General features: G+C 53.4%; 1 protein-coding gene across 3 annotated transcripts; it reads left to right on the forward strand.

Moving 5' to 3' along the window:
• The first annotated feature begins 398 nt into the window (after positions 1–398).
• Positions 399–16,184, forward strand: LOC118092321 (protein HEG-like). Of its 3 annotated transcripts, none has more exons than XR_009558352.1 (12): positions 399–558; positions 1,369–1,476; positions 2,712–2,837; positions 4,881–4,999; positions 5,361–5,419; positions 7,392–7,561; positions 9,081–9,209; positions 9,563–9,605; positions 11,095–11,132; positions 11,385–11,463; positions 11,991–12,117; positions 13,602–13,713. XR_009558352.1 is itself a non-coding variant. In XM_035130257.2 (12 exons), exons 1-12 carry the CDS (start codon positions 486–488, stop codon positions 16,045–16,047), a joined length of 1,245 nt encoding a protein of 414 aa, XP_034986148.2. In that variant the 5' UTR covers positions 399–485; the 3' UTR covers positions 16,048–16,184. The 3 variants fall into 3 exon arrangements, 2 of the variants coding, with proteins under 2 accessions (XP_034986148.2, XP_060136499.1); XM_035130257.2 differs by lacking the exon at positions 11,991–12,117 and adding an exon at positions 15,895–16,184 and having other exon boundaries at positions 13,602–13,749; XM_060280516.1 differs by lacking the exon at positions 13,602–13,713 and having other exon boundaries at positions 11,991–12,817.
• The last annotated feature ends 857 nt before the right edge of the window (positions 16,185–17,041 follow it).

Here is a 17,041-nt window from a genome sequence, read left to right on the forward strand (position 1 = left end):
AAAACCTACATACAGCAACCGTGTTTTGTGTTGTGTAGGCTCCTATTTGTTATGTGCAAATGGCTTTAGATACCTATGAGGTCCCTAAATTACCACATACCATATATTCAACACAAAAAACAGCGACAATTTGTTGTTGACAAAGGACAGCTGGACATATAAAGCTCCCCCCCCCATTACTTTCAGGAGTTTAGGGCCTCATCCAGCCTCAATCCGGCCCTGGGGGCAGCTGCCTATTCCTGCCTGGCCGGGGGTTAGACTAGATGACCTGGTGGGGTCCCCTCCCTCTCTCCCTCCCTTTGGCGACCCTCCCCCGGGGCCAGCCGCCCACGAGACCCAACCCCCCCCCGTTAAATCTCCTCCCCCTCCGGGGATTGGAGGAGGCGCCCTGGCCGCGTTAATGAGTGCCAGGTGTGGGGGTCAGCGACCTCCTCCTCCCGCCCCCCAAGTGGCCCTTCTTCGCCCACGGATCCCGGGCCAGGAGGATGTGGGGGGGCGTCTGCTGGGTGGTGGCCGCCTGGCAGGTGGGGCTGGGGGCCGTCTGGGGACCGAGAGCAGGTAAGTGGCCCCGGACTGAGGAAGGGAGCCGCGAGGGGACGGGCTGCGCTCCGGGACGGGCCTCATCCTGCAGCCTCTCCCGCCGGGGGTCTTCGGGGGCTCGTTCAGGGGGCAGCGTGCAACCCCTGGGGGGGGGGCTATCCTGCCATTCTGGTCCAAGGGAAGAGCTCGCTTGTGCCTTTGGGATGGAAAGACAAACAGTGCACTTGAAAATGCATTAATTCCTGTAGGATCCTGGTTTGGGATTTGAAATCCTCGACAGGCTGAAAGTCCCTCCAGGAAGATGGTCTCTCTCTCCCCCCCTCTTTCTTTCTTTCTCTCTCTCTCTCTCTCTCTCTCTCTCTCTCTCTCTCTGGATGGGTTCCAGCTTTTGAGCATTACCTCTGAGGAGCCGAGTGCGGATTATGCAATCCGGATCTACGTCAGCTGTTCCCAAGCTTTTTCGGGCTGCCGCCCCCTCAGCTCCACCAACTCATCCCCTGTGCCCACTGCCCTATAAAAAGCACTCTTCCAAATAGCGGTTTGCATAACCCACGAAGGAGGATAACCACGCGACTGTAGCCTTGGAAGGGGACTCAAGGGTCATCTAGTCCAACCCCCACCCCCGTGATGCACAATAGCGCCATGAAATTCAAAATGGTCGCAATTATTCAAAGTCCAGCTAAAGCCAATTACTTTAACGAAGTTAGTGGTGCCAGCTTGCCAAAGCCTAATAGGGGCATGGATCAGTCTCCTTGCCAAGGGTGCCAGGGAGCCCCAGCCCGCCTGGGTGTCGCAGAGCCATTGCTAATGAACTTCCATCTCTTCCAGAGCCCAGTGCAGCCAACTGGTCAGCAGGATTGGATCCCCCCAGCCCCAGCCCTCCGACATGGACCACGCCACTCGCCAGGTCAACGGATGGTGCCCCAGGAGAGCAGGGTAAAGCTGAGTGGCTCTTTGCTCCCCCCCCCGGGGGGGAAGTGAGACTTGGGGGTGCAGTTAGAGCGGACATCCCCAAACTGTGGCCCTCCAGATGTTTTGGCCTACAACTCCCATGATCCCTAGCTAACGGGACCAGTGGTCGGGGAAGATGGGAATTGTAGTCCAAAACATCTGGAGGGCCGAAGTTTGGGGGGATGCCTGAGTTAGAGGAACCCACCCTAGCCTGGGTGCCGTGCAGTTGTTTCACACTACAACTCCCATCAGCCCCTGCTTCCTTGCTGACTGGGGATGCTGGGAGATGCAGTCCGAAACACAGAATCCTAGAATCGTAAAGTCGGAGGAGACCCCCAAGGGCCGGGATCCATCTCCACTTAAAAACTTCCAAGGAAGGAGAGCCAACAATCTCAGCAATGTGATGCAGCAGCTAAAAAAGCCAATGCAATTCTGGGCTGCATCAAGAGGAGTATAGCATCTAGATCTAGGGAAGTAATAGTACCACTGCATTCTGCTCTGGTCAGACCTCACCTGGAGTACTGTGTCCAGTTCTGGGCACCACAGTTCAAGAAGGATACTGGCAAGCTGGAACGTGTCCAGAAGAGGGCAACCAAAATGGTCAAAGGCCTGGAAACGATGCCTTATGAGGAACGGCTTAGGGAGCTGGGTATGTTTAGCCTGGAGAAGAGAAGGTTAAGGGGTGATGTGATAGCCATGTTCAAATATATGAAAGGATGTCATATAGAGGAGGGAGAAAGGTTGTTTTCTGCTGCTCCAGAGAAGCGGACACGGAGCAATGGATTCAAACTACAAGAAAGAAGATTCCACCTAAACATTAGGAAGAACTTCCTGACAGTAAGAGCTGTTCAGCAGTGGAATTTGCTGCCGAAGAGTGTGGTGGAGTCTCCTTCTTTGGAGGTCTTTAAGCAGAGGCTTGACAGGCATATGTCAAGAATGCTTTGATGGTGTTTCCTGCTTGGCAGGGGGTTGGACTGGATGACCCTTGTGGTCTCTTCCAACTCTATGATTCTAGGTGAGGGGAACCTTTGGCCCTTTCCCTGTTCCCAAACTACAACTCCCATCAGCCCCAGCAAGCACAGCCAGTGGCAAAGGGCGGCGGCGGCAGCGGGAGTTGTAGTTCAGCAACACCTGGAAGAGCTAAGGTTCTCCAGTGTTTGAAATTCCCTTTCCCATGGGGGGGGGTCTTCCTGTCTTCTGACTCTCTGTGTTCCCTGCAGAGCCCCCCGCCTGCAGGGGAGAGGAGGACTGCCCCCCTTGGAGCAGCTGCGAGGAGCAGGCCGGGCGCAACTCCTGCCACTGTGGGCTGGGCTACCACCTCAGCCCCACCCTGGGCTGTGTGCCAGGTAAGCGGGCAGCGCTTGGGTTCGGGGTTCGAATTGTGTGTATGGGGACGAGTGGGTTGGCCTTTCTGAGCACTCTTACCGAGGAATAGCAGAGCAAGGGCCCTCCTTGATTGATTGATTGATTGATTGATTTTATATCCTGCCTTTTTCTCCAAAGAGGTGATTGCCTCATGATCTCCACAACAGCTCTGGGGGGTAGGCTAGGTTGAGAGATTGTGAGCAGCCCCAGGAGCAAGCCCCTTCCTGCTGCTCAAGTCCAGGGATGAAATAAAGTCACAGAAAGCCAAGGGGGTCTTTGGGATCATAGAGTTGGGAGGGACCTCCAAGAGTCATCTAGTCCAACCCCCTGCAAGGCAGGAATCACAACTAAAGCTGACGGCTGAATGTGGGCCTTGCTGCTTACGCTCACAGAATTGTAGAGTTGGAAAGGCTCCCAAGGGTCATCTAGTTCCCCCCCCCCAACACAAAACATAAGATATTTTACTGTTTTATCACTTGCTGCTTGCCGCCCTGGTCTCCTTTGGGAGGGCGGGTGGAATTAAAAGTAAAAGGCAAAGAAATAATGTCCTGTAGGGACCTCTGGAACAGACTCTCCTTTGTTGGAGGTTTTTAAGCAGCGGCCAGGGATGCTTAAGCAGAGACTCCTGCCTTGCAGGGGGTTGGACTGGATGACCCTTGGGGGTCCCTTCCCATTTGACCATTCTAGGATTCTGTGAAAAATTGGGAGCACCAGGGAGGACAACTCCTCCCTGAATTCTAGTTACAGGTACGGTAGGTAGCCGTGTTGGTCTGAGTCGAAGCAAAATAAAAAAATTCCTTCAGTAGCACCTTAAAGACCAACTAAGTTTTTATTTTGGTATGAGCTTTCGTGTGCATGCACGAATCTGATGATGCACGTATCTGATGAAGTGTGCATGCACACGAAAGCTCATACCAAAATAAAAACTTAGTTGGTCTTTACTCTTTAAGGTGCTACTGAAGGCATTTTTTTTATTTTTCCTCCCTGAATGACAGGCCTGTGGCTTGAGATGGAGGGGAGAGCAATGGCCTCACCTGTCCTCTAGAGGGCGATGGTGGTCCTCTCCTTTTCCAGATGGGGGAAAGTGAAGTTTGGAGAAACTGCTTTTCCTCTCTCTTGTGGGGCTGCAGAAGCTCCCCCCCCCTCCTGTTTCCTTTGCCTCCAATGGGCTCCCCCTCCTGGGGTGTAGAGCTGTGCATATATGGCATTGGCCACAATCCACGGGTCCCTCCCAACCCTGCGATTCTGTGAGCAGCCTTTCTCCAGCCTGGTTGAAAAGGCAGCAATAAGGACCGTGCTAATCTTCACTGTATCATTACAATTTTAGTATATGTGCTGCATATACAGAAACAATGTGCTGAAATGAACTCCCTTGCAGGATTTGATTAATTACAGGTAGGTAGCCATGTTGGTCTGCCGTAGTCGAAACAAAATACTGTAAAAAAATTCCTTCCAGTAGCGCCTTAGAGGCCAACTAAGTTTGCCATTGGTGTGAGCTTTTGTGTGCATGCACACTTCTTCAGATGTGATTAAGACAGTTGCAATTAACAAATAGAAACAGAAAATATAAATATGAGGGTAAAACGTTAAGAAGATGTCAATAAGGTATGATTTCAATTTCAATATACAAGGTATAGAAAATTACACGCAGGAGAAATGAATAAGTGATAAACCGGAAAGGGAAGTTGGGGGAAGCTGGGGATAGAAATGTAAAATGCAATTTGTGCTTTTATTTTATTTTTATTTATGGTAAATTTTGTTGGAAAATTTTTAATTAATTTTTTTTTGAATAGCAAAGCAAAGGCAGCATAAGGAGAGCCTGCAGGATCTGGCCAATTGCATCCCGTTCTCCCAGTAGCCAAGCAGGTGTCCGTGATAGGAAACCCGCATTGCCTCCTGTGGCAGGGAGTTCCAAAGTTTAACAATGTGCTCTGGCTTCTTCTCCTCTCTCTCTCTCTCTCTCCCCCCCCCCCGGCCCTGCCTTGTTCTGACCCCACTTCTGCCCCCTCCCCTCTCTTGCCAAGTCAAGGCCTTCCCCGGCCGGCTCTCGCTGTGGGATTTGGGAAGCCCCAACTGGTCGCTGCTGGGCATCACCTCAGCCGAGTCGCGGCTGCCGTGGGTCACCCTCCAGATCCAGAGCTCGGTAAGGGGCGCCCCCTCCCTCCCCAATTGGCTGAAGGCTTTATGGATCCCCATTTGCAGCCGCCAGCTCCTTGTCTCGCCCCCCCAGCGGCTTTTAGGGATTCTTCCCCTGCCCTCTGCCCTCTGCCTTCCCCACCAAGTCCTGGATTATTCATTTGTTTCATAGAAATCCTTGTTGTTGTTTTCCCTTTTAAGCCATTCTGGGGGGCTTTCCTCTTTAGCGCAGAGGAAGGACGAGGGGGGAGCCAGTCCATGGCAGTAGCCCCCTTGCTAAGAGCAGGGAATTCAGAGCTCCGTCGTGACCTGCTTCTCCCCCCCCCATGTACACCCCCCTACCCACCCATTGTACTTTTTCTCCCCAGTTCCAACACATCCTGGGGCACCTCGATGGCTACCTGGGCTCTTTTGCCCGAGACCTGAAGTAAGTGAGGGGCTGGGAGATTGGGGGTTGCATGTGGGGGGCCAGGGTGCTTGGGGCTGGGTTCCTGCCCCCCCACCTCTAAAACGAGGTGCCCATGTGCATCCAAATGCCTGCTTTCATAGAATCATAGAATCCTAGAGTTGGAAGAGACCACAAGGGCCATCCAGTCCAACCCCCTGCCAAGCAGGAAACACCATCAAAGCATTCTTGACATATGCCTGTCAAGCCTCTGCTTAAAGACCTCCAAAGAAGGAGACTCCACCACACTCCTTGGCAGCAAATTCCACTGCCGAACAGCTCTTACTGTCAGGAAGTTCTTCCTAATGTTTAGGTGGAATCTTCTTTCTTGAAGTTTGAATCCATTGCTCCGTGTCCGCTTCTCTGGAGCAGCAGAAAACAATCTTTCTCCCTCCTTTCCACTGTGTGGGGGGCCAAGGCAAGACTGATATCATAGAACGATGGAGTTGGGGCCCCAGGAGGTCCTCTAGTCCAACCCCCTACAGTGCAGGAAAGCATCCCTGACAGGGGGCCATCCAACCTCTGCCTAAAAACCTCCAAGGAAGGATAGTCCACAACCTGCACTGTCAAATAATCATTTTAATTTTTTTAATTATATTTCAGTGCCATTTTTCTTTCGGATGAATCCCAAAGCAGGCGACAAACAATAATTAGCAATGACATGGCGGGGCATCACCAATCCAGCCTGAATAATATAGAATAATCAACAAATCAGCAAGAGAAACACTTTCAATCTATAAATTACTGCTAACAAAGCAACGACTAAAAAAATAAGCTAAACATCACACAGCCCTATCATACAATTAACAAATCAATATAACACTTGTACTCTATAAAACAGTATTAACAACATGAATGGAATAGCGACCAGAAGATAAACTAAGCGCTGCTAAGTTGGTCCACACACTCCCCGCCCCACGGCTCATTATATTCCCCTTTTCGGAGCATTAAAATACCCGTAGCCAGGATGCCTGTGGCAGAGAGACCCTCCTGAAGGCTCCTGGGGCTGGAGGTGAGAGAGCGCAGGTGAAACCAACACCCTCCCCCCCCCCCGGGTGGCAAATGGAGTCTCTCTCGACCTACTTGACTGCTTGGATCTGCCCCAGGTGCCACATCTGCATTTCATGTGGCAGCGCCTGCCCTTGGGAACTCCCTGCCTCTTGACATCAAGCAGTCGTCTTCCCTCTACTCTTTCCGGCGCCTGCTATAAACACCCTTGTTTTGACAGGCCCACTTGGATGCCTAGAACGTTGAGGTGGTTTTAATTTGTTTTAGTATTCTAATTTTAGTATGTTTTAAAGTGTGGCTGCAATTTTTTCGTTTTGAGTCCCCCCCCCCCTCCAATCAAGCAGTGTATAAATTTTCTGAAATAATAATAATAATACCTTTATTGTCATTGTACAACCTGTGTACAATGAAATTAAATGAGCCTCTCTTCCCTCCCAAAAAACACTCAGTCTTGTTTGCACTCTGTGTGCTTATCGAACATCACACAACCTTGCAATGTTTTCTGCTGCTCCAGAGAAGCGGACACGGAACAATGGATTCAAACTACAAGAAAGAAGCTTCCACCTAAACATTAGGAAGAACTTCCTGACAGTAAGAGCTGTTCGACAGTGGAATTTGCTGCCAAGGAGTGTGGCGGAGTCTCCTTCTTTGGAGGTCTTTAAGCAGAGGCTTGACAGGCATATGTCAAGAATGCTTTGTTGGTGTTTCCTGCTTGGCAGGGGGTTGGACTGGATGGCCCTTGTGGTCTCTTCCAACTCTACGATTCTATTATCTTCTGGCTGCCCACAGAGCTTTGTAAACCCCAGCGACAGCCCTGTAAGGTTTGGAGGGCGGCTGTTCACCCCAGTGAAGGCAGGTGATGGAGGGGGAAGGAAGGGAATGGGGGGGGTTAGGGCTGGGGCAGGCGGACGCCCCCCTGACCCCCACCTCACCTGTTGCTCCTCAGGTGGCCCAGCTCAGAAGTGACCCTGTTTCACCATTTCTCCACACGGGCGCCAGTCACCAGCCGGCAGGTGGCGGAGGCTGTGGCTGCGTTCCAAGCGCAGTGCCATGAGAGCAGCAGCCACGTGGAGGGCCCTGCATGTGCTCTCCTGCGCCAGGCGGGCCCCTACCAGAGTGAGTGGAAGGGAGCGGGGGGGGGAGAGAGGTGCTGGGAAAAGGCTTGTGTCTGGAAGGGCAAGGGAGGCGGTGGGGGTGCCTGGCATGCCTGGCGCTTGCGAAGGCAGGAGGGGGCTCCTTCCTGGGTGCTAAGCCTGCAGCCCCCCCCAATTGTGGTCCATAATAATAATTGTGCTCCCTGCCCACCTAGCAGTTCGAAAGCACGTCAAAGTGCAAGTAGATAAATAGGTACCGCTACAGCGGGAAGGTAAACGGCGTTTCCATGTGCTGCTCTGGTTTGCCAGAAGCGGCTTAGTCATGCTGGCCACATGACCTGGAAGCTATACACCGGCTCCCTCGGCCAGTAAAGCGAGATGAGTTGGCCACGACTGGACCTAATGGTCAGGGGTCCCTTTACCTTTAATAATAATTTATTATTTATACCCCGCCCATCTGGGCGGCTTCCAGCAGAGCACTAAAAACAGAATAAAACTTCAAACATGAAAAACTTCCCTAAACAGGGCTGCCTTCAGATGTTTTCTAAAAGTCAGATAGTTGCTTATTTCCTTGACATCTGATGGGAGGGCATTCCACAGGGCGGGTGCCACTACCAAAAAGGCCCTTGCAGGGAGGGAACCTCCAGAAGGCCCTCGGAGCTGGACCTCAGTGTCTGGGCAGCCCTGTTTAGGGAAGCTTTTAATGTTTGATGGATTTCTGTATTTTAATATCTTGTTGGAAGCCGCCCAGAGTGGCTGGGGGAACCCGGCCAGATGGGCGGGGTATAAATAATAAATTATTATTATTATTATTATTATTATTATTATGGGCAGGACGATGGGGGTGGAGACGCTCTTTCAGGTCTACTGGGCTGAGGCCGTTTAGGGCTTTAAAGTTCAACACCAACACTTTGAATTGTGCTTGGAAACGTCCTGGGAGCCAATGTAGGTCTTTCAGGACTGGTGTTATATGGTCTCAGCGGCTGCTCCCAGTCACCAGTCTAGCTGCCGCAGACTGCTGGGAAGGGGGGGGCCTCTTCCCTGCGACCGGGCCCCCCTCCTTTAGAAAAGGACATTGCAGAGTTGGAAAAGGTTTGCAGAAAGGCATGACTTTGGTGGAAAGGCTAGTAAGAGACACGCTATGATCAGAGTTACAATTTGTAAAATTCCCAGAAATAATTCGTAACACGGAGAAAGCCAAGAAGGGAAAAGCTTTTCCCCCTCGTAGTGCTAAAAGTCTGGGGCATCCTGTGAGTCAGATAAAGGCAAGCAGAGTTGAAGTGTGGAACTCCCTGCCTCATGAGACAGGGGTGGCCACCAACTGGGATGTCTTCAAAAGAGGATAAGGCAAATTCATGGAGGAGGAGGAGAGGGCTATCGATGGCTCCTAGCCAGGATGACAGTTGGAGGGGAGAGTTGCTCTTGTGCTTGGATCCTGCTTGCGGATCTCTCCCTGGAGGCTGGTCTCGCTGGGCTCCTTTGGGCTAGATCCTGCCGCCTCCCCTGAGACCCGGCTGTCCTGCCTGGCGCTCTCTCCGCAGGCCTGAGTCTCTGCGACTTTGACATCTGCGACTCCCTCTCCACCCGCTGCTCCTTCCAAGACGGCCTCGTCCGATGCAGCTGCCGGCCCGGCCACTTCCAAGCGCACCCAGCCGACCGCACCTGCACAGGTGTGGCTCCACGGGGGGGGGGGAGGGAGGAAGCCTGGGCCAGCTCTCCAATGGGTTTCCAGGCTCCCAGCCAGATGGGAGGCGCAGGGACCCAGCCCCCCACCCCACCCCAAATCCCTGGGTGATGCATGGCTTGAGGGAGGCAGAGGAGACCTCTGGTCAGAGGTGGGGGGGGAGGGGGGAATGGCCCCTTGGTCAATTCCCCTTGGCAGTCAGGTCCCTTGTCTGGGATTCTTCAGCTTAGATCTGTGCATTGCAGGGGGTCAGACTGGATGACCCCTGGGGGCCCCTCCCAACTCTTTCCTCCTGTGATTCATGCTTGTTCTCTCTCTTCTCCCTCCTGCACCCTCAAGAATGCGGCAGTGGATTTTGGCTGCAGAACGGCACCTGCACCAGGTGAGTTTCCCTGGGAGTGGGGGGGGGGTCCCTGTGGCGACTTGCGGGGCGGCACCTCCTTCCACCTCCCTCTAAAAGGGAGCCCTGCAGCAGCCGCTGGACCGGGCGCGAAGACAGCCCCTTGAGTCCGCCATCCTGCTTCTTCCTTGCAATGGCAAACCAATTGCCTCCAGGGAGCCTCCCAGCAGGGCCTGAGCGCAGCGGCCCCCTCCCTCCCCAGACCCCCCCCTCGCTTCCTGTGGCTGTTACAAGCCAGCAGCAAGCAGTGGCATAGCAAGGTCAGGTGGTACCCGGTACAGAAAAATTCTTCCCACCCCCCCACCCCCCAAACTGAAATTATTAAAAGAAGGAAAAATAAGATACTTAGACAGGCCTCCCATTTTGCAGGAGGCCTGAGTGAGAGGCAGCCCTTCTCCCTCTTGGCCATTGGGGGAAGGAAGCCCCCCCAGGGGTGGGGGAGTTGCAAAGGCTGACTGGCAGGACACAAACACCCCCCACCCCTCCTGTCCCGGGACAGTGTCTGGGCCCCTTCCGGACTCTCCCCCTGGTGGGAAGAGGGGTGCATTGCAAAGGAGGTCTGGGGGTGCCCTGGCTTTGTCAACAAGTGGTCTCTGGCCATGTGCAGAATTCTTCTGGGGTTCCGGCACAGAAAAGTCCCTGCAGGCTGCAAAAGGCTTCCTTGGAGACGACCTTGGTGGTTTCTTGATCTCTTTGGGGTTATGCAACATTTTATGGCCGCTCTCTATCTCCTCTGCTGGGGCGGATCCTGGCTGGACCTGCCCTGGGGGGCAAACTCCATCTCCCTGGCTTCTTCAGCTCCTCTTGGCTTTTTCTTTGGGGTGTGTGTGTGTGGCTACCAGGACGTGCCTTTTGTAGCGGCTTCCATTTCTGACCTCTTCCCCCATCCCTGAGCTGCCCCCTCCAGGACTGGGGGGCTCCAGCAGCTGAAGGGGACCACCCAGGGCCATAAGATCAGGCCAAAGGGGCCCCACCTGGTCCAGCCTCCTCTTCTCACGGGGGCCACCCAGATGCCCCCAAGGGAAACCCACAAGCTTGTAGCCATCCACCGCCCTCTCACAGAATCACAGCATTGTCCAGGTGGAAGGGACCCCCAAGGGCAATCTAGTCCAACCCCCTGCAATGCAGGAATCTCAACTAGATCACGCATGACAGGCAGCCATCCAACCTCTGCTTCTCCTCCTCCATGAATTTGCCTCATCCTCTTTTCAAGCCATCCAAGTTGGTGCCTATCACTGCCTCCCGTGGCAGGGAGTTCCGCAGTTTAACTCTGCATTGCATGAAGGACTTAATTTTATACATTTGAACCCCGAGTTCCTGTGTTAGGAGAGAGAGAGTTCATTTTATAAACTTCTTTAGATGAGATTTCTGCACTGCAGGGGGCTGGACTAGAGGACCCTCGGGATCCCTCCCAACTCCACCATTCTGTGCTCCTACCTGCCTTAACCTTCCACCCCGTTTTCTCTCCCAGGTGTCCATTTGGGTTTGGTGGTGCTGGCTGCCAGGAACGTAAGTGCCCTCTCCCCGCCCCCCCCCGCTCTCATGGGGCAAGTTGGTGCCCATTTCCCCCACAGCTCCATAATCCCACCTGGGCAAAGGGGCATGGATCAGGCCAGAGGGACCCACCTTGGCCGGCATCCTGTCCTCCCCATGGCCAAGCAGTGGCTCCTCTGTGGGGAGCACGTGCCCTTCTTTGGGGGTGGAGCTTTGGGGGCTGGCTGGGTTCCCCTGTGGGGCTGACCCCTCTCTGCCTCCCCACAGCCTTCCTGCTGGCCTTGGTGGTCGTCTCTGGCCTTGCTGGTCTCCTGCTGCTGCTCCTCATTTTGGGGTCTCTTTCCAGGTAAGGGGGGGGGTGTCTCCCTCCCAGCCTCTCCAGGAAGAATCCCGCTCTCTGGCTAGAGGCCAGGAGGCCTCTTGCTCTCCGTGGAAGCCGCAGGAGGGGAGACGGTTGGTTCCGAGTGCGAATCCTGTTTGAAGGTTTCCTATAATGGGCATCTGGTTGGCCCTTGTGAGAAGAGGATGCTGGATCTGATGGGCCTGATCCTGAAGCCAGGCTTGCCTTATGCTCTTAAAAAAAAAAAAATTATTAGTTTTACATAAAGGTTATACACCATAAACATAACATTTTTGCACATTAAAAAAAGAAAAGGGTTCTTTTGAACCTTGAGACCTCCTTCCTTCAATTCTAAATTTTATTCCCGCATCTTTTACTGTAATCTGTCTGTTATATAGTATCCAAAATCCATGTTACATTACAAGTGCCATTGCGTTCCTGACGATGATTTCAGTGTTTACAGTGATCTCTCAAAAGTTATTCCAGTCTTTTACGAATACTTGGTCTTCCTGGTTTCTGATCTTTCCCATCAGTCTCACCATTTCTGCATCTTCCATCTTCTCTGGTCGCTCCTCCTCCTTCTTTCCATCTCTGGGCTAGAAGCTTCCTTGCTGCTGTTGCGGAATACATAAACAGTCTATTACTTTCTTTTGGTAACAGGTAGGTAGCCATGTTGGTCTGACATAGTCGAAACAAAATAAAAGGAATATTTCCAGCAGCACCTTCGAGACAAACTTAGTTTGGAGAAGAGAAGGTTAAGGGGTGATATGATAGCCATGTTCAAATATATAAAAGGATGTCATATAGAAGAGGGTGAAAGGTTGTTTTCTGCTGCTCCAGAGAAGCGGACACGGAGCAATGGATTAAAACTACAAGAAAGAAGATTCCACCTCAACATTAGGAAGAACTTCCTGACAGTAAGAGCTGTTCGGCAGTGGAATTTGCTACCCAGGAGTGTGGTGGAGTCTTTAAGCAGAGGCTTGACAGGCATATGTCAAGAATGCCTTGATGGTGTTTCCTGCTTGGCAGGGGGTTGGACTGGATGGCCCTTGGGGTCTCCTCCAACTCTACGATTCTATGATTCTATGGTCTCTAAGGTGCTGCTGGAAGGAATTTTTTTATTTTGTTTCTTTTGGTAGTTCTGCATCTATAATGCCTAACAAAAAAGCCCCTGGTTTTTGGACAAAAGTTATCTTAAACGTTATCTTTTTCCCAACTCATTATGTATAATTTCCAAGAAAGCTATTCCCACTCCATTGTCTTATGCCCTTAACTCTCCTTGTCTCTTGGATCCCTTCATTGGATGCTCTTTCCCCTCATGCAGAAGAACACAACTCTCCTCCTTGCCTGGGGGGGGGGCTTTTGAGGGGGGGCTCAGGGCACATTGCTGGCCCATCAATGGAGGCTAAAGGCAGCAACGTGCCTCTTTTTTTGGGGGGGGAGCAAAGACCCACCTCTTGCCTAGTGAGCAATTGGGGGAGACTGAGCTGGCCAGGAGCCCTTCTTGATAATAATTTTTTATTAGTTTTCCATTACAGTCTGATAATAGCCTCATTATAACAATGCCAAATTATAATACAATTACAGGAGCCTTTCTCTGGAGGACGAGGGCTCCTCTTCCTTTCCTCTATTCCAGGGGCGTACCCAGGATCAAAACTAGGAGGGCAAGGGGTGGGGCCAAGGCATGGGAGGGGAGGGGCCACAAAGTGGGAACGTGGGCGGGGCTACGGAGCCCAGGTGGAGCGTGCAGCCATGGGCGAGAGCGGCGCTGGTGGGCAGAGGCGGAGCACAGCCCAGCGTTCCCGCCCGCCACGCTGCGCCCTCCAGCTTCCCGTCGCACTCTCTGGTTTCCCGCCGCGCTTGGCCTTGCTGGAGGGCGCGACGGGGAGCTGGAGGGAGGGTGTGGCGCGGTGGGCGGGAACGCCGAACTTGCGCTCCGCCGGGCTGTGCTCCACCTCCGCCTCTGACCACCAGCCCCGCCGACAGCGCCACCCTGCTTCTAGGGGGGCAGCTGCCCCCCCTGCCCTGCACTGGGTACGCCCATTCTCTCTTCCTCTTTCTTTGACCTCTCCTTCCTTCCTTCTCGTGGGGCCTCCCTCCCCTGGGCTGCCCTCCATCTCTCTCTCTTTCTCCCCTCCCCACAGAAGAGCCCAGCCCCCCAAGGAGACCCCCGGCGCCCCCCAGCTTCCCCTGCACGCCTCCTCCACCTTGAGCCTGCCCCGTGTGAGGCCTCCGTGGACCCTGGAGGAGGCCGAGATGAGGAGAGGGGACCGCCTGTCCCTCTGGGGCCCGGTGAGCATTGGCTGGGGGGCCGGGGGGTGTCTGTCTGTGTAACTCAGCCAAGGGGCAGCTTGCGGTCACCCCTGCCTTGGTTTCTACCAGAAGGGCAAAGAAGGGGGGAAGGCAGGAATAATAATAATAATAATAATAATAATAATAATAATAATAATATTTATAGCCCGCCCATCTGGCTGGGTTTCCCCAGCCACTCTGGGCGGCTTCCAACAGAAGTATTAAAATACAATAATCTATTAAACATTAAAAGCTTCCCTGAACAGGGCTGCCTTCAAAAAGTCAAATAGTTGTTTTTTTCTTTGGCATCTGATGGGAGGGCGTTCCACAGGGCGGGTGCCACCACCGAGAAGGCCCTCTGCCTGGTTCCCTGTAACCTCACTTCTTGCAGGGAGGGAACCCCCAGAAGGCCCTCGGCGCTGGACCTCAGTGTCCGGGCAGAACGATGGAGGTGGAGAGGCTGTTTCAGGAACACTCCCCTCCCTGCATGCCCACCTCTGTGCCCAAGAGGGGAGATGCCCACTGCTAAGGGGGGAGGGGGTTGAGCACTGGAGAAGCTGGTCAAGCAAGGATGGGGCAGCCAGGAGCCAGTCCAAGATTTTAAAGGGAGCACAATTCAAAGTGTTGGTGCTGACCTTTCAAGCCCTAAACGGCCTCGGCCCAGTAGACCTGAAGGAGGGTCTCCACCCCCATCGTTCAGCCTGGACACTGAGGTCCAGCGCCGAGGTCCTTCTGCCCATTCCCCCCCTGCGAGAAGTGAGGTTACAGGGAAACAGGCAGAGGGCCTTCTCGGTGGTGGCGCCTGCCCTGTTTTTAGTGTTCTGTTGGGAGCCACCCAGAGTGACTGGGGAAATCCAGTCAGATGGATGGGGTAATAACAACAACAACAACAACAACAACAACAACAACAACAACAACAACAACAACAACAATAATAAATATATTACTTATACCCCACCCATCCAACAGGAGATTAAAATACATTAAAACATCCGTCATTAAAAAACTTCCCTCACAGAGGGAAGCATTCACCACCCCGCAGAGCCCATCGCCCAGCCCTTTCCGGCTCGCTTTTATGAGCCAGGATGGGCAAGGGTCAAGGAGACAGGTGGTTGGTTTCACTCATCCAAGCAGCCTCTCCACATCCTCGGAGGTAACAGATTGGAATTGATCCCACACAACTGGACTAGAAAGGACTCTAGCACTCTCCTGCCCTGGCCCTGCTCCCACAGTGGATAAATAAAATAAATTATTATTATTATTATTATTATTATTATTATTATTATTATTTGAACACATGGCATGGTCGAGGCTAAGGATGGGGACCCTCTGGTCCTCTGATGGCTGGACCCCGATTTCCACCACCACCACCCCTGGGGTGAGTGGGGGGTTAGGAGAGGAGGCTGGGGTGCCTCTGATGGGGGAGTTTGTCCACCTCCCACCTGCACTCTGTTGTTACCTGTGGGGATCCCGGAAGCTGCCGGCAGGAGACAATCCCGGAATGGCTGAACCAGGTGAGGGGAGCTGATGGGTCTCAGACCCAAAGGGGGTTTGAAGGGAGCCCATCTAGGGGGAGGAAGCTCTGACGTTAACCCTTTGCTGCCTCGTGGGACATCTTCAGGAGAAGAAAAGGCTCCGGGGTGAACCCTCCACAAAGCCAGAGTGAAGTCCCGAAGGCCGTGTACGCCGCCTTCCTTCCGGCAACTCCTGCAGCCACGCTGGTGCCAAAGGTCTTCCTCTGCTTTCCTTTGGACCCCATCAGCCAGGCCAAGAGGGGGGCCTTGCACTCTGAGCAGCCCAGGACCCCAGACCCCCTGCCCAGGCTTGTGCCCCAGAGAATTCACTTTGGGGCGGCTCTTGCAGCTGTTTCACTTCACCCCCCAAGGTGCACTCCATTGCCTCTCGAGACAGATAGATGCCGCCAACATCCCTGCCTGTGGGCCATGTTGCAGGATGGAGTCAAAGGGAGTCAAGTTCACCCGGAGGGTCCAAAATGTGTCCCACCTCCACCCCCACCCCCACCCCCAAATCCTTAGTTTAGTCCCTCTGGCTGCGCAGATGGAATCCTGGACCTTCGCAGGAGATGTGGGGCGCTGCCCGATGATGCGGGCGCCCCCTGAGCCCCATTCCTCTTGTGCCTTGCAGGACGTGGGGCAGCGCCCGGCGAATGCCCCTCGGCTGAAGACGTTCCTGGGGTCCTCGAGCTCCCCACCCTCCCCCCCACAGCCGCCGGGCGGCTGCCACAACCTCGTCTTTGTCAGCGACGCCGAGGAGAAGGACAGGAGGAGCTATTTCTGAAGAAGGAGGTGGGGGGGTCCCCTCTCTCCCCCCCCCCCATCAACCTGCTCCTGGATCTTCCCTTCTCTCCCCGGGCAAGGGGGCGCCCGGGCCGCATTCAGCCTTTCTGCTGCCCAGGATTTCTTTCCCATGAGGGCTGGGCTGCCACAAGAGCCACAAAGCGGCCGAGGGTTCGAGGCTTGAGTCTGGATGAACATCAGGGCTTTGAGTTATGGGGCAGCTGCGTTTTCCTTGCCCTGGACAGATTGTTCTGGGGTGGGGTGGTTTAAAAACAACAACAACCCGAGAAACAGCCTTGGAAGCGGAGGTTGAGAAATGGCTGTGGGGCAGCGGCTGCTTCGCCCCTTCCTGCTTGTCTTCTCATCTTCTGCTGCTTTCCTCATCTCTGTGGGGCAAACCAGAAAAGAGGAAAGGTGGATTGTGGGGTGGGGGGTTGGGGGGGGGAGGCAAATGGCAGGAGGAAAAGGCCAGACAGAGAGATTCCTCTTCCGCTTCCAGTTGCAGCGTTTGAGGCCGATCTTCCCTTCCCAAAAAGCCCCAAATCGCTGTATCAAGAAATACGCATCTTCCTGCTCCGTATACTGTAACTCGGTCGTCAGGTTGCCCAGGCGCAATTGGCCTTGTAGGACACCCCCCAAAATGCAGAGGGGAAACTTCCACAGCTGTTTTTTTGGCCCTGGGAAAACAGGGATCTAAAGAATTGCTGGAATTTTTAAACTGAAATCCTCTTTGCTGTTTCTTCTCGCATAACCAACTGTATTTTAAACAACCCTTTCCTGTAAAATGGGTACACTTAAATAAACATTTGTTTGCCAGTGTACAAAAACTTTACAAGCCCTTGCCCTCTCTTGTAAATAAATGGCTTTTGACCTGGAGATACGGAAATATTTTTGGACTGCATTACAGTATGTGAAAAGTCTTGTTTTTCTGCTCAGAGGGGAACCTGTCTGCCTCCAATTGCTTCATGTTCCAGGGGTTATTGTCCCTAGATTTT

Source organism: Zootoca vivipara, chromosome 12 (genome assembly GCF_963506605.1).
Source record: "Zootoca vivipara chromosome 12, rZooViv1.1, whole genome shotgun sequence".
Lineage (NCBI taxonomy): Eukaryota > Metazoa > Chordata > Lepidosauria > Squamata > Lacertidae > Zootoca > Zootoca vivipara.

Coding starts and splice junctions, on each gene's coding strand:
- LOC118092321 (XM_035130257.2), top strand. CDS start 486: ATGTGGGGGGGCGTCTGCTGGGTGGTGGCCGCCTGGCAGGTGGGGCTG. Junction 9,210..9,562: donor AGCCGACCGCACCTGCACAG/GTGTGGCTCCAC, acceptor TGCACCCTCAAG/AATGCGGCAGTGGATTTTGG. Junction 11,133..11,384: donor TGGTGCTGGCTGCCAGGAAC/GTAAGTGCCCTC, acceptor GCCTCCCCACAG/CCTTCCTGCTGGCCTTGGTG.